This window comes from Hippopotamus amphibius, chromosome X (genome assembly GCF_030028045.1).
Source record: "Hippopotamus amphibius kiboko isolate mHipAmp2 chromosome X, mHipAmp2.hap2, whole genome shotgun sequence".
Taxonomy (NCBI): domain Eukaryota; kingdom Metazoa; phylum Chordata; class Mammalia; order Artiodactyla; family Hippopotamidae; genus Hippopotamus; species Hippopotamus amphibius.
Genome location: NC_080203.1, coordinates 108,050,653 through 108,068,158, shown reverse-complemented (window position 1 = coordinate 108,068,158; position 17,506 = coordinate 108,050,653). Strand labels below are relative to the sequence as shown.

Sequence of the window (17,506 nt, the reverse complement as noted above, 5' to 3'; positions counted from 1 at the left end):
AAATTCTGTAAGAGTCATGGACTGAACTGAAATCCCCCCAAAATTAATAAGTTGAAGCTCCAGCTCCCATGTGACTGTATCTGAATATACGGTGTTTAGAAAGTAATTAAGGTTAAATGAGGTCATATGGGTGGGATGCTAATCAGGTAGGATTGCAGCTCTACTAGAAGAGGAAGAAAAAGATAACCCTCCTTCTTCCATCCCTCTCATCCTCTTCTCCCCTTCCTTCCCCCACCCTTCCCACTCTCCCTCCTTCTCCACCGTGTGAGAACACGTTTATAAAGTGGTAAGCCAGGAAAAGGGTCCTTACTAGACTGACACCTTGATTTCGAACTTCCCAGCCTCCAGCACTGTGAGAAACAAAATGTTCTTGTTTAAGCCAGCTAGTCTATGGTACTTTGTTATGGCAGCCTAAGCTAACTAATACAAAAAAGTAATATATATGGAACTGAGGCAAGTAAAATGATATAAATTCTGAAGATGATTAAAATATAAGGGTTTGTATATTTATATAAAAAGAATAATATATTAAGATATCCTTTGTTTCCTTTGTTTTCATAAAAAAAATCACCATTGTTGAAGGTGTTTGGAAGATTTAAATACAATTTTTTCTCAGAGAAGGAACACATGACTTCTGTCATTTTTATAATATGATGTTTATACATATTCCCTTTACCGCTAATGTTTCTAAATCTTTATTTCAAAAATAAATGCCTGCCCTACATCTTTGCTGTGTTCTTTCATGCTTTTAGGCTAAGTGTGATTTCTTAGTAATTGTTCATTTTGCTTTAATAATATTACTCAATGCCAAATGCTTAAATAAACATACACTTCCAAATACACACTTTCAGGGATAAATAGGCCTTTACATCATCCTAAGAATCATTCACTACTTAATAATAATCAACTCAGGACACTAATAGTCTTCTAATGTCATTTTTATTGTTTTAAATTCTATGTGATTTATTCTACATTATTTTATGTTAAATTTACTCTTGCAAAGGCAAAGATTTTGTACAAATTCTTCAAGGCAAAGAAAAGGCCCAGGCAATAATTTATATTTGAAAAAGCAAACTCTCTTTCAAAACATGTGAAATACAAATTAGAAGGTTTTTAAAATATAAAGACTATCAACTAATATGAATGGTGATTTTCAGATTTTCATTTGAATCTCAAATTCACTTTCTCTCCGTGATAAGTAATTTGCAATTTGTAGCTTCAAAACATAACCTTCAATCTACATTCAGGGTGCAACATTAGAATTCTGCCTCTGCATTGCGACTTCTCATATATGGGCAAGCATTTACATTTGTGTCTAAGATGAAGTAACAATGTTCTCGTTGACGCTGTTATATTCAAGAAAGTCGGAACCTGAGCCGTAAAAATAGACTCTTTTCTCCCCTTTGGTCTCAGTAAAGCTCTTTCTATGTAGAATGTATCAACTCCATTGTACCTAAATATAAGTCAATATATTAGTTTATAAAATTACCAGGCTTCAAGTCATCACAAGTAAATATAGATGATGAAAAGAAGGGGCGATTTTAGAACAAAGAAACCCTTTTAGAACTATCTGATGGACCAGTAAGATCTCTTTGAGTTTTACACGTTTTTTAATGTAGACTGAAAAGAAGACCCTCACTGGTTAATTATTATTTCTTAATAAGAATTGCAAATTGGAATATATCTATATCTTTGTCTATGTACATATATATGTGCATATCTATGTATCCATGCATCTACCTACCTATAGGGAGTAAATGATTTAGCCTTTCTAAGACATTAATTGTACATAATTTCTGACTCTTACGTTACAATGTATAAGGAAAGTGGGAAGTACTCAGTGCTTATGGTGTCAGCACACACGCACCTTTGCTCCCAGCTCATTATAATGCAATTTCAAAGCCGTTACTCTCTCATCAAGCTCTTTAGGGTTTTCCGTCTGCTTCTTCTGTACAATCTGACGTCCAGTTTTGATCACCATTTCCACTTCAGACTTCACTTCACTCAGACTTTTATACAAGTTCTAAGTTAAAACAAAATAATAATAAGCAACAGTGTCTAACTCATACTATTATTAATAAAAAGAAATAGGAGTAGAGATCACCTGAATTGATATTCTATGGTTACAGTTTTAATGGAATAGCATTTTGCAGCTGTGGTCAATATCTAGCTTTTACATTTTCTGTTGATTTAATGCTTCTATTTGTGATTTTATGTACACATACATACATGCATATTATGCAGTTATTCTTCCCAAAGTAAGGGTACATAAACATATATTTCATTCTTCATTCCAAGTTTATAAAGATCATTTCTAAAAGTTACATGATTTCTATTTTAAATGTTACAGTTATATAATTCTAGCTGTGAGTTTGGAAAAATTCATTTACGCATTCCCCAGGTATGTATTGAGTGCCTGCTTATACCAGACACTATTTGAGTCACTAGAAAATCAGTGGTGCTCAAACACACATGTTCAGTGTTATTCTCATGGTGCTACATTACAGTCAGAAAAAAAATCTAAATTTCCAGATTATAATTTCAATATATATTAAATCATATATAAGGAGGGAAGGCAATTTTAAATGTTAATTACACAAATTTATTTTCTTAATGGGGCTGATCTATTATCTATAGACTGATATAAAATATTATGTAAAACTCACATGTATATCACAACTATAAAGAACACATGTATTGCTTTATTATAGTATATTGCCATAACAAATCCTCATGAAACAAATGTCATAGCTTTCCCTAGTAATTATTTTACTTGGAAAGATATGTATGTTTAAATCTCTGTATGCATGTATATATATGTATGCATTCATACATGTACATATGTGTATATATACACATGCATATGTAATAGTTTTACATTATACATTACTGCATTAAGTCGTTCAGTAGTGAGTCTGAACAACAAGTATTTATTTTACTGGTACTAAGAAATAAAGTTGCTAGTAGTTGTTTGGGAGTTAGGACAGAAATTAGGTTTGTTTTTTTTTTTTCTTTTCAGTTTAAAATCAATGTTTAAAACAAAGCATTTTTTAAACACTGAGTGATTATCCTATTCATTAAGGCTACATACATAAACTATTTCCACCTTAATCCCCTCTTTGATGATTGCCTGATGCTATTATTCCTTTATTAATAATTTTGAGTTCTTTCTGAACTTTCCAAATGACTTTCTAATTCATTTACTTCTACCTTAGGAATTATAAATATATCTGGGTATTTAAAAACATTTAAATCATTAATTGTCACACCGGGATTCAATGATTGAATTTTGGAATCAGAGATACTTCCAAATGACTTACTATTTAAATTTTTTTAAACGTCAAGGATTTACCTTTATGAGGAAAATTCATTCAAAGTACTAATAGCCACTTACATTATATCATTCAGTAGACAGATAAAATATTTATCATTAAGAAAGCAAAATAGTCTTTATATTTCTTTGTGTTCACATTTGTAAGACTTCTTTTAAGGCCATGCCATGCAGCATGCGGGATCTTAGTTCCCCCATCAGGGATAGAACCCATTCCCCCCTGCATTGGGAGCACGGAGTCTTAACCACTGGACCGCCAGGGAAGCCTCTGTAAGACTTTTTTTTAACAGAACAAAAATTACTTGAAAGCAAAGGCCATGATTACACAATACACAATAGAGCATCTTAAGTAATGGAAAAATACAAAAGTTGTAAAGAAAAGATATCCTTATGGAAGGACGACTTCAATTGGTCCTGACATTTAAACCAGAACCAGAAAAACAGATTGAGTAAATACTCTGATCTGTTTCCTCTGTACTAAGTCAGGGCATAGTAACGCCTGAGTGCAGGTGGAGCTTGTTTTTTTTTTTTATTTCAGTTCATACTTACTAGCAGACAAGTTTAATTAAGTACCTTTAAAGAACAGTTCCTAAAATAGAATGAACAGCTCTCCCTTTGTGAATATACTTAGTCATGATAATAATGTACATGGGTCATTTTGCTTTCATTTTTTTAAAATATGAGATATGCTCCCATGTATTCTTAATGTTACTTATCTAATACCAGCTAATACATATAATGATATTCAAAATTTCTTTTGGGGGTGAGAATATTTATAATAATGGTGCCACTAAAATGCAGCCTGTGTTATTAAGCCATGTTACTGAAAATGAATTACTCAGTAATTTTTCACAACGAAAACCTTTGTTTAAAAGGATTATATTTTCCCATTCATAATGATGTGACTGAAATGTACCTAAGGGTTTCTGTTTCATTTATGTCATGGAGCAGAAGCAGAAACAATACTTAAACACAAAGTACTAAATAAACTTTTTTCCCTTTAATGTTAATAGCACTCAGTGTTTTTATTTTATGTGAATTTCTACTCAGATACTCCGCAGTACACATGCTCTAGTAGATGCCCTCATAATTCAGCTTTACATTGTCAGAGGGGTCATCTGACTTGGTGAATTTTCAAAAATTGGAATAAAGAACACTGCTCGACAAATCTGTCCCTCACTTGTTGTCAACCAGCCTAATATAATAAATCCTGAGGGATGTGCTGAAAAAAAAAAAAAAGAGAAGAAGAAGAAGAAGAAAACACTGCTTGAAATCCCCACAGTGAAGAATTACACTACAGGCTAATTGTACCTTCGGTGTGGTGCCTCTTTATTCTGTCTTTGTGGTCTGACAGAATTTCACTGCATATCCAGCCTTGATATTTAATGGAAAGATACTAGGTTTTGGAGTAAGTGTGCCTGGATTGGAATCTTGCTTTTGCCTTTCACTTGCTGTTTGTCTTTAAATTCTCTCATTTAATCTGTGGCCTTGAGAATTAAAGGTGACTTGTGTGGATCACTTATCTTCCTTGGCAAGCATTTGTAGAATCGTTTTTATTACTGCAGATACTGTTGTTGTTGCTGTTTCCAGACTAACATATTTCTTTTCAGGATTTCCATTTAAAAATATTTTCAAAGTTCCATAAGAATTAAACAAAGGCAATTTCCTTTACATTCTGCACAGTCCTTGGAAAATTATAGACTCAAAGAAGACATTTTCAGAAGAGGTATTAAGTGGCTACTATTTCAGTAATAGGTCTTGTCTCTCAATACACCTGTGTTAATTTTTGTTCTTATACCAAATATTGTTTCATATTCCAATAAAGAAAGTCAAAGGTTAGCTGCATATTTGCCATCAGAAATACGTACCACACAATGATTTAACTGTGACTGTACTACTTCCTGTTCAACGCTCTTTGTTTCCAATGCAGGCAAGTGCATCTTCACTTCATCTAAAATCATCTTACTTTCCTGTAAACGCTGCTCAAAATTGGCTGGCTTCTGGAATAATCGAAACTTCATGGAAACATCTTGCAATTTTTTCTGTAAAGACAATGTAAGAAAGCACCAATTTAATTTTACCTTTCAAAGAATAACTAGTCATATTCTTGTTAATATATTTTCCTTTATTCTGGAAGATACACAAGAATAAAGATAAAAACAAACTAAAGAAACCCTTTCTTTCATTTGTCCAGCACAAAGAATACATGCATTTGGGAGAAGAATTCAGTAATTGTTCTTAAGGTGATACTAAGTAAATGACAATCATCTATTAACCTATTTTATTCTTAAAATGTACAATTCAAAATGGTCTGTATCATTTATATATTATTTGTCATTTTCAAGTAATGCCCTTAATCCCAATTTGCTAAATAAGCAAGTTATCTAATTTAGACTATATTTTAATATCCAACAAAAACAAGCTCCTTAGTTAATGGAATAATATGTACCTGAGCCACTTCAATTTGGGATAGTACCCTTTGGGCAGCTTCCTTTCCCTGGTAATGTTTCTTCATTTCTTCTAAACTGATCTCATGACTTGTCAAATCAGATTGGATTTTCTGTTGGGAGGACAGCATTGTAAGTCAGCATGGTCTGCAAGTTATTGCAAAGAACAACTCACCTTCCAAGAAAATGGAATTTGAAACTTTCTCAGAACATTATTACAATGTAGCCTCTTTCAAGATGACAATAAATTGATTTTTTTAACTCATCAAAAATTATCAAAAATGAAATGACTTATCTCCTCTTGGGGTTATTAATAAAAGAAATTATCCTTTTGAACCAGTGATAATGAACAGCTATTTCAGATATAATTTTCAGTAGGAAGTATCTATTTATATCTAATATATGAAATTTATACTTTTATCTTTGAATTTACACTTAAATCTGACCAAAGATGTTAGCTTTTATTAAAAAAGAAAGCCAACTGTGTCAGCAATAAGGCATAAGGAGAAAGTTGCATGTGGACAATATTCCTTAATAGTGATCTTTACTCAGAAATTCTAGGCCATATTTCAGTCAAATCTCAGGGAAACTATGTATCTAGGAAAGGGAAGCTAAATGTCTCGACTGGCCTTGCTTTTTGTGTGACACATACTTAATCACTTCCTACCCAGACTGATTTTTAAAGTTTAAATAAATACAAAATATATATTTTCTAAAATGAGTAAAGACATTTTCGATCAAGTTGTATTTAGAAGTATGTCTGTATTTGACTTCTGAGCCAGTTACAAGAGTGGGTCAAATTCTGCAGTGTGCAGAAACAAAAACAATAAATTCATTCATTTCTTTCTTACCAGATCCAGCAAAAATTAGGTCCTGGACAAGTTATTCTAATTTAAAATTCGGTCATTGTCATAAATAAGAGAAGAAGGAAATGATGAACTTATACCACAGGGCCCATAAAATTTTCATGCAAAACAATTTGTATAATACATATTAGTATAACCTAATTTATACCAGTTGGAGTCAATTCTGGTACATATTATTAGAAAATAGCATCAGTTTGCTTAGCAGTTAGCAGAGAGAACTACTGCCTTGAAATGAGCAATGAGAATTATTCCAAGAAAATGGGTTAAGTGGTGAAGGAGTTTTGCAGAATACGAGGTTATAAATGTACAGATACACCTTCATCTTAATCCTTAGCATATCAATCCTAACAACTATAAAGGCAAAGTAATTACAAATTACTTAAGTAATTAGAATTCTGGTTTAAAATAAAGAAGAGCAAAGACTCAAGCAAATCCATATTTTTTATACTATATATAGTAATCTTCAGTGGTTGAACTACAACATTGCGCAAGAAATAGCGGTAAGTACCTATTCTCCAGGAACCATGGAATTGGGGGGTTAGGGATCCATGCTGGTGCATAGCACTGTTCATACCCCTAAAACAATAAGGAGTCTAACAAAATGTAATGGGAGCATACACAGCAGAGTGACACTTCACAGGGGAGTTAAGAGATGTCATAGGAGAGGTGATGTTAAAGTAGAACTATGAATAATTCGTAAGCACTGCTAGGGACATCAGCTGCTTTAGGGGGTTTATGGTCTTGATTTTTCAGGTGGGAAACTCTCACCCCCTCAAAATGATGAATCAATAACAACCATGCCTCTGTCACATAACTCTGGCCACCCCCAAGTCATGGATAATTAGAACATGAAGAAAGCATGTGCCCAAGTCGGTCTAACAGATTCTCTCTCAGAACTGACAGGACAAAGTCTGTTCAAGCTCTGTGGGTGCCTGGAACTGTGTCACGTATGACGCTGTGCTTATGAAGTCCCTAATTTGCACTGTCAATTTAGGAAGAGCAAAGGTCCATGACCAGAGAGGGAAGTAAGAAAGATATGCATACAAAGAGAGAGAGAAACAAAAATATTGATGGCTTTCAATCATAGGCTGAAGTAGATAGCATCTGTCAGAGATGGCTGCAACAACAGCACCGGTACCACATGCTCCTCTTACCATCCCCCCACCAACAGGGAGAGTTTATTTCTTCACCTCTCTAAATTTAGGTCAGCCCTATGACTGCCTTGACCAGTAAAACAGAGCAAAAGTAATGCTCCGCCATTTATGGGAAAAGCCCTTCACTGGCCAGCGGCTTCCACTTCTGCCTTTTTGGACCACTTACTCTTAGGATGCCCTCTCTTGGAACCCATCTGACATGCTCTGAGAAGCCTAAGCCACATAGAGAAGCTGCAGAGAAGTGTTTCAGTAAACAGTCCCAGGTGAGCTTTCAGCTCACAGTGAGCATCAACTGCTAGACATGAGGGAACCACCTTGGACGTCTAGCCCATTTGTGCTTACAAGTCACTGTAGTACCAGCCAACAAATGCCCGCAATCACATGAGAGACCCCAAGAGAAACCAGCCAGGTGAGCCTTCTCAGTCTACAAAACCATTAAGAGAAAATGATAATTTGTTGTTACAAGTGACCAAAACACAGGCTCCAGTCTCTTCCTGAGTAAAACCTTTATTCTCACCCTTGGTTTCCATGAGACATTCCTGTGTCCTTATGACCAATTCCCCTCCCTCATTTTTGTTTTTGCTTTAGTTAATTCAATTTTGTTGCTTGTACCTAACTGTCGTAAAGAGTACACTGGATATGCAAGCAGATGAGAGTTCTAAAAACAGTATCATTCTTAAATGAGGGAAAACAAGGTGTGGACGAGGCCCTGAACCACATGAAGAGTCTGGGAGAACTGAAATAATGCATAGAGATTTAATGCACACCTGCAGAAATATAACTAGAAACGTAGATGGGAATGAGGTATTAAATAACCTCATGGCCTAAATGAAAAGTGTCCAGTATTTTTAATATGAAGATAAAGTTTAAAGTTTAAAAGTGACCAGAATCACAGATAAGAGATTTACTGTTTTAATCTAATTATTAAGGCAATTCATAAGGAGAGAAAGCTTCTATAAACTCAGTAATACTTTGATAAGAATTTGTATTTTATTAATCACCATAGATAACCGCATATGTGTATTTTTTTTTTCAGAGAAGCAGCATGCACTTGTACAAACAGTACTTATTTTAGTGCATTTAAACATTAGAGGGAAGTAGAAAGGGAGGGCCAGGAGAGAATTATGGAGAACAGAAAAATTTAAGGGATGGGAGAAGAAGGGAAACACCACAGAAAGAAAAGGAACAGTCTAAGAGAAGGACAAGAGGAACCACTGGGAAAGAGAGAGGATGCCACTGAAATCAAGTGATGTGAGAGTTTTAAGGATGAGGGAGAGGTCGGCAATGTCACTTTTGAGACAGATCAAATGAGACAAGTACTAACAAAGGCATATTAGCTCATCAATGAGGACTGTAGCTGGGACAGAATCAGTGGTGAGAGCAGAAATCAGGTTTTCAAGGGCTGACGCCTGATTAAGGACAAGGAAATACCCTTATAAAAACAGTTTAAATCATTTTTGAAGACTTCTGTTTCTCCACGTACGAAATGTAGGTCAGTGAGAATTGAACATGTATGAAGGCCATGTGAAAGAAGCCAATGGATGCAGTATTTTTCTTAAAGCATGTATGAAGATAATTGATTAGAAAAACCCTGGAGGAAATGAGTGGAAATGGAGTGAGGAGCAGAGATCAATAATCAATGGAAGAGACTTCCCTGGTGGTGCAGTGGTTAAGAATCCACCTGCCAATGCAGGGGACACAGGTTCGAGCCCTGGTCCGGGAAGATCCCACATGCCGCGGAGCATCTAAGCCCGAGCACCACAACTACTGAGCCTGTGCTCTAGAGTCCTTGAGCCACAACTACTGAGCTCAAGTGCCACAACTACTGAAGCCCAGACACTTAGAGCCTGTGCTCTGCAACAAGAGAAGCCACCGCAGTGAGAAGCCCGTGCACCGCAACGAAGAGTAGCCCCCACTCACCGCAACTAGAGAAAGCCCATGTGCAGCAATGAATATCCAACACAGTCAATTAATTAATTAATTAAAAATAATCAATGGAAAATATTGACAGGTGGAGAGGTGCCACTTTTTCAGAAGCCAGAGATACTACCTAAAGATGATTTTGGATGTGGAGAAGCAGAAAGAGTAATGCCTCCTACTTGATGCTCTCTGGGAATGAGAACAGTAAGAGAAATCTGGATTTAAATCTCAGGACCCTGACTTGCCACCTTAGCAAGGCACCAAACTTTCTTGATCCTCAATATTCTCATCTCTAAACTGATGGTGATAAAGACAAGCCAGCAATGAAGCATTATCATAATCTGTAGGCAGAGCATCTGGGGAAATTCTCATGTCTGCAGTAGACAACTATATTGGTTTTGGTAAAAAGATTAGAGGCGACAGTGTATGTCAAAATAACTGCTCAAGCTGTCTGCACAAATATCTACTCATAAATTGTCAGTGTCATTACATATCATTTGTTTATAAGCATGAGCCCCTTGATATCTGCTGAGGATGAGAGAGGAGAGGGTCGAGGAGGAGTCAAAAGGAAAGTAATGAAAGTTGCATAGCCATTATGGAAATTGAGGAAGGAAAATGATGAGGGAAAAATTTTAAAGATATTCAGAGAGAGCAGAGGGCCCAATTATACACTTAGAACAACATCTGTCCACATGTTTTTAACTCATTCATCCATTTGGCATGCAAGGTATATATAGTAGAGAAAAAAATGAAATATACACATGATTCCTTTAGCCTCTTATACTAGAGAGGTGAGACAAGAGCACTGAAAGAACATCCTCACCACCAAAGTGGACATCTGTGTGACCTTATGTCCCAACAGTTCACGTAAATTCATTTAATTACCTATTCAAACTAAGTTAAGTATTTACCATTCTCAATTACAATTACAAATGAGAGTAGAAATTTTGACTTGTCCAAGGTAAAGTTAGGAAGTAGCAAATTCAATGCCCTTTAAACAACTATACTGCCTCTTAAGTTATGGTTTAAAAATAAAAATACCCTCCAATTGGACATTTATCAGAAAAAAACAGACATTTAATCTTATTTGTATACTATTTAGCTTATCACTTCAATTCAAGAATGAAATCTTGAATCTGCTACCTTATTCCACACAGTGAGAACAAAACCATTGACGCTATTCTTAAAGAACTTCTGTTCTAGGGAAACAGAACATAGAGATATAAGTAAATTATAAAGCAGAAATACGTGCAATATAATAGAAAAAATCATGGTATGCCATAAAAGAGAAGAGAAACATTCATTTCTACTATAGAATCTGGTAAAATTGTTAAAAATTGGCATAATTTAAGTTCCGTATGGCTGATAAGGAGTTTTTAGAGGTGTAGATAAGATAATAAGAAAATGAGATCTCTTTCCAGGTTGTGGCAACCATGTTAGCAAAGACTTGAGTTTGGAGTGTGCAGAGTGTGTATACTTAGTTTCACAGAAGAAGTGGATGTGGGTAGAGTAAAAATTACTCTCTTAGAGGAGGAATTAAAGTAAAGCTACTGAACCTTAAGTTTCAGGGCTGGTCACTTGCAAAACAAACAAACAAAAACCCTTCTATGACAGCATTTAATTTTCTATCTGTAATTTGTATATTTTTTTTTTCTTAAAGACTGCCCCCTCAAAGATGCCTCTAGTAGCACAGCATTACAAAACAAAGCCAAGATAACTTCAGTGATCACTGAAACACAGGTCTTCTGATGATAAATTCCAGATTTTTCCAAACGAGCCATACTCTTGTCATGACTTATAAACAATAGGAAGAACAATGACTTACAAACACATGACCAAAACTTAACTTCTTTTCTGTCACAAGGGTATATGAAGGACCATGTAACACATGAAGGAAAAGTTTGGCAATTTGGAGGTTTCAGTGCCAAGAATTAAAGAGACTTTGAAATGTTCATATTTATACCAAGCAGTTACATAGACTGTTGAGAGTATGTGTTTCTATATTCCTAGAAAGGTCACCACTACTAAAATCATTAAAACTGAACAAAATGATGGCTGAACATCATATAAAACTGAGATTTTATCATAATTTACAGACAGCATTTCTAGAGAAATTCTCATATTTGGAGTACTGCTCCAATAGGATTAGAAATCAAAATTTCTTTATATATTGAGTATATATGTATGAAAGGAACACAGTGGCTAAATATGTTTTGTAAATTAAGGATAACCATGTGTCTGTACTACACAACTTCTCAGAATATTTTATGTATTAATATGTATTAATATCCAAGAAATACAGTTCTTTGCTCAAAGTATCCTTTTGCTTTTTTTTTTTTTTTTTTGGCAGAGTATATCACACAAGTAGATTTGGGAAAATCTATCTCATGTCCTTAATGAATATATTTAGTGATAACAAAATGGATATATGTTTCCAATCAATTCTACTTCAGGAAGGCTTTGTAATATGCATCACACTTATACTCAGCTAGCACCTTTACAAATAAATTCCATAATTCTTACCTTCAACTGATAATTAATTTTTAGTTTGCACTTAGGATATCTTTTACCACCTACTTTATTTAACATCATCAGATTATTATTCTGGAACCACGTGATTTAAACATCCTTATCAATTTAGGGCAGGCTTGTTGTGAAATAGATAAATGATTTGTTTAAATAACAGAGCACTATGGAAACTTCTAGGCAAAATGGACAATCTCCCATTTACAAATTCCTCTTAAAAAAGAGGAATATTACATCGCCTTTCCTGACATTGTTATCAGACAATAAAAAAAATAACATTTAAAAAACTTTTGTGAGGTAGAAGAAAACACTGGGAATAGATTTCATCTAAAGGATAATGATTTCCATAGTTGGCTACCAGATTTCTAAGATCTACACTAAAGATCTAAAGACTATTTGAGTTCCATATTCACCTAAAATAGACATCTCCCAGGATAGGGGTGATAAGCGTTTGAAGAAAATAAACAACTGATCTTGTGAAATTGTCATCTTGGCTTCAGATAAAATCAATAATTTCCAAAAGAAACAAAATGAAAGGAAGTAGCAAAAGAGTGTTGCTGATTTGGGACATCCATGTATGCTCTAAAAGGAGTTCTCAATCCAATACTTCTCAGGGTCACTAGCTTTTTTTCATGAAAGTGAAGTAATATAAATTACATCATCGTGCCATCAACAAAAAAAGACAGTTGACAATACAGTAATTATGTTCATAAGTAGCACTATATATTGAAAGCAGGAAACAACAATGGAAATGAAAATAACCATTTTTTCATTAAAGATGGTAAAGGGCAAATTATAAAACGAAAAATCAATCAAACATTAATGACATTTCCAATATAGCACTTTACAATTAACTGAGCAGAGAGCAGGGCTTTTATCATGATTTACTTCATCAAACCATTCTCATATATCAAATTAATGACAGAAAATGGCAAGCAAAATTAAGCTGTAACTGTCTAAAGTACTGAATGGAATAAAGGCAACTTTATATCAAATAATTATTGAAGCTTTTCTTGTGCCAAGTAAAGAAAATGACTCCAAAGAAAATAACCAAAACATTTCAGAAAGAAAATTAGATGTCACATTAAGACTACAAATGGAGAAATTTAACACTGTTAGATGAGTAATTTTTAAGCAGACAGTAATTTTGATACTGCATCCTCAACAGGGGGAAATGGCCACGTACAACACATACTCACAAAATTAAAGGAAGAAAAGGCACTAAAGGATCCTGGATAATTTGTACTTTTGAAACATGTGGAACATGAAAAAAAAATGTAATCTTTCACATCTTCTGCAACTCTTGCTTGTGGATATTTCCCACACTATCAAACATGTCAAAATAACAATAATAGTCATTCTATATTGGGGAGTGATCAGTTCTATATAGTAATACACAGAGGTAGCATTTCAATGTTAGAACACATTTAAAATCCTGATGCCTTGGAGGACTGGGACGGGGAGGGTGGGGGGGAGTCGCAGGAGGGAGGGAATATGGGGATATGTGTATAAATACAGCTGATTGACTTTGGTGTACCTCAAAAACTGGTACAAGAGTGTAAAGCAATTATATTCCAATAAAGAGCTAAAAAATAAAAATAAAAAAATAAAATCCATTGCACTGTTTTTACCATCATATCTATATTGCTGGGTGAAAAGAAAGGAAAATATTTGTTATGATTATGTGGGGTTTAACACTGGAGCCCAAATATCTGTAATAGCTCTCCATTTTCTTGTTCTGTGATTAAATTATTTCATTATCACATAAATCCTGAATGAATTTCCCAATAAGGGTTTATGCTGTCTAATTCATAAATCAGTGAAGTAGGCTGTAAAGTTAGACTGTTCTGAGTCGTTTGGCAATCAAATGTGCCTATTTCCATTATAAAAGTCTTTTTTATTCCATAATGAAATCATAAGCTTAATCTGATAGACCAAAATCTGCATTTAGGTTTTTATTTTCTAAGCATTGATTTTGAGAGTTTGGAATGCTTATATTTAAATATGGTCAAATATATGTAAAGTGAGTTAGAAGATTTAACATCCATAAATACAGGAAGACCTCAATTATGAATTATTTTGATGTACAGCTAATGCAATCACCTTAACAGCTTTCTTCAGTAAAAAGAAGATCCCTCTTTTCTATTTATTGATATTAGTTTTTATTTTAGTTGGAGTATGACTGGTTTACAATGTTGTGTTAGTTTCTGCTGTACAGCGAAGTGAATCAGCTATATGTATACATATAACCCCTCCCTCTTGGACCTCTCTCTCATCTTCCTTGCCATCCCACCCATCTAGCTCATTACAGAGCACCAAGCTAAGCCCCCTGTGCTATACTGAAGGTTCTCACTAGCCATCTATTTCACACATGGTAGTATATTTACGTCAATCCTAATCTCCCCATTCATCCCGTCCTCCCATTCCCTCCACCCCCATGTCCACAAGTCCGATCTCTATGTCTACGTCTCCATTCCTGCCCTGGCACTAGGTTCATCTGTACCATGTGGTACATGTATACAATGGAATATTACTCAGCCATAAAAAGGAATGAAATTGGGTCATTTGTAGAGATGTGGATGAACCTAGAGTCTGTCACACAGAGTGAAGTAAGCCAGAAGGAGAAAAACAAATATCGTAGAGTAACATGTATATGTGGAATCTAGAAAAATGGTATAGATGATACTCATTTTTAACCACATTTTCATCAGGATGGAAGAAGAGATGGAGGGAAGAAATCTGGTATGTAATGAACCTGGAATACCCAAAAGTCCTAGCACGATGAGCGAAATATAGGAGCACTTTTCTATGATAATTATGAGGTCCTCTCCTTTGATGGTTATTTGTTTCCTAAATTGTTCTTTCTTCCCCTCTACTCATGAACGTAAAATCTACTGTGTGGGATATGATGTAGCAAAAGATGGAATCAGGAATCTGCAGGACAAAATAAATAGAATAGTTTAGCTATTGCAATCACTGCTATGCAACCCCTCTGCTTCTTGTGGTAATCTAAGTAATGGGGTCATATTCTCCGTTATAAAATATGCATCATCAACACATAATGATATGGAGCATTTCAACAGGTACCCATGTTAGACTGTTCTTACATACTGGAGATTCAAAATATGAGATTAATGGAAAAGGGAAAAAATTACAGATTGAAGTATCTGTGTAATTTAAGAATTACAGACATTTATGTGCTATTTAGACACAGTTATCATGGCTCCTACAATGATTTAGAGATATATACAATCTAATTGGCACATTAACATATGTGGAATTAGAAAAAAAAATGAAAATAAGAAAGCTCAAGTTCATCTTCAAACATCCATACTGAAAATTCTATTTGTCTAAATTCATTCATTCATGCAGGAGTTTTCAGCTATATTTTCTACTTTCATTCATTTCCCATAAGACTAAGGAAACAATCAAAATAGGAAAGTCACCAAAGTCTTACTTCCACCCCAACTCCCTCCCACTGAAATCCTGACACAGGCATAGGTAAGAATCTTTGTCAAACACTGGTGAGAAGTGTGATGTGAGAAAAAAAAAAAAAAAAAAAAAAAGACTGGAGCTACTCAGCCATTTCCAGTAATGAACTATCCAAAATTCTCAACCTTAGCTACATGTTACAATAATTCAGGGTGGGAAGGGGTTCCCAAAAATTCTGATGACTGAGTCCACCTAGAGATTCTGACTTAATCGGCCTGGGGTACAAAGCTAGGTACTTGGATTTTGGCTTCCAGACCTTAGGTGATAAAACTAAATCTCTGTTTCACGATGTTCTTCAGGAAAATTAAGGAGTAAACAACTCTATTCATGCCGTGTACTTCTCTACAGTTATACAATTTAATGATTTTATTCTGTAAAGTTGTTTCGAAGAAACACTCACAGGGTTTTTCATATTTCATCATACTATTTTTGAAATCTGTCTTAAATTTTTGTATATCTAAAATAAATTTCTGTATCTAGAAGAGCTTTCCCTATTTGCTTTACTCTATCTGAATCAATAGGATGTCATCTTAATGTTGTACTTTAATAAAAACCTCTCTTCAAATATGCTGGCATTTTGATGCTACAGTCATACGATTTAAGAATTTGGTTTAAGAATTATTTTTTGAAATAAAATACTTGAGTCAATGTATGCTCTGATATTCTAGCAGTATGTAGTTTTATTGTCTAAAAAAGATAAACTTTACTCCTGTAAGCTCGTGGCACTAAAATAAAAAAGTAACATATTTTTAATCTTATTTAGAATCAGAAGGCCCAGTGGCAGTGGGAAACTCATTGCTGCCCTACAGTCCTGAATGCAAGGAAGTGCCTTGATCTACATCTACTTTTACATTTAATAAAAGTATACCTGTCAAAATGTTATACACATTGCACACATTTCCTTAATATTGAAATTTGTTTATACCAGAGAATCTCAAACAATCTTGAAAGGCAGAAAAAGGAAGACTCTTTTTAACAGATTTAAATTTAGTAGTAAAACTACCAGTGCACCACACGGTGGAGTCAAACATCCACAAATCTATGTGGCTAATATGTGACAGAAAATCCGAGCACAGATTTAAGGTGACCAAATATGGTAATGCCATTCATTTTGTCCTGCTTCTTGGTGATGTATTAAAACAAGCACTCAATTTCTGAAAAGGAAAAGCTAAGCCCATTAATCTTTTAATTAGCAATGAACTCATCTGCAAATTTACAGAAACACATTGGGTATAAATTTTCATTTATACATAGCCTTAAATTTAGCCCCCATTATACATACTTAGAAAAACATTATTTTGGTGGTATTGTTAGTAGGTTCTTTGTCTGATACACTGTACTTAAGTTCTTACTTCACAATCCCTTTACTTTCTGCTTGTTTCTTCCAAGGGAGATTCAAATTGAGCTTCAGGAAAGCCATTCCTTGAAGTAAATCTGAGTATTTGCTAACTCTGTTCTAGAAAACAATTCACTTTGCTGTCATCTTAAAATAAAATCTTGAAGAAGAATGTTTCAGTGGCTTTTGGGTGGCTTGCATTTCCAATATTATACATTACCATTTGGGGAATTGAAGTGAAGAATCATCTTGAAAATGCAGGTGCAACCAGAAATGTAGGGAAAATGGATTTGAGCGTTAGGGCTCTAAAATATCTTTTTTCAAGTAGATTTGAAATTTCTTAATCTACCTGTGTGCTGTTATGTGGAAGTATTTTGAACTGCTATTAATACCATTTTTACTATAGATTTTTTATTTGAAAAAACTTTATATTA

General features: G+C 34.4%; 1 protein-coding gene across 5 annotated transcripts in view; it reads right to left on the bottom strand.

The window, feature by feature from the left end:
* DMD (dystrophin) overlaps window positions 1–17,506 on the bottom strand; it is a 1,940,210-nt gene that overhangs the window by 1,212,508 nt on the left and 710,196 nt on the right. For all 5 annotated transcript variants that reach the window (XM_057717394.1, XM_057717395.1, XM_057717398.1 and 2 more), the window contains 3 exons: window positions 5,781–5,891; window positions 5,200–5,373; window positions 1,868–2,023 (listed from right to left, as the gene is read on the bottom strand). In XM_057717394.1, coding sequence (XP_057573377.1) covers window positions 1,868–2,023; window positions 5,200–5,373; window positions 5,781–5,891 — 441 coding nt within the window. The remainder of the gene's footprint in view (window positions 1–1,867; window positions 2,024–5,199; window positions 5,374–5,780; window positions 5,892–17,506) is intronic.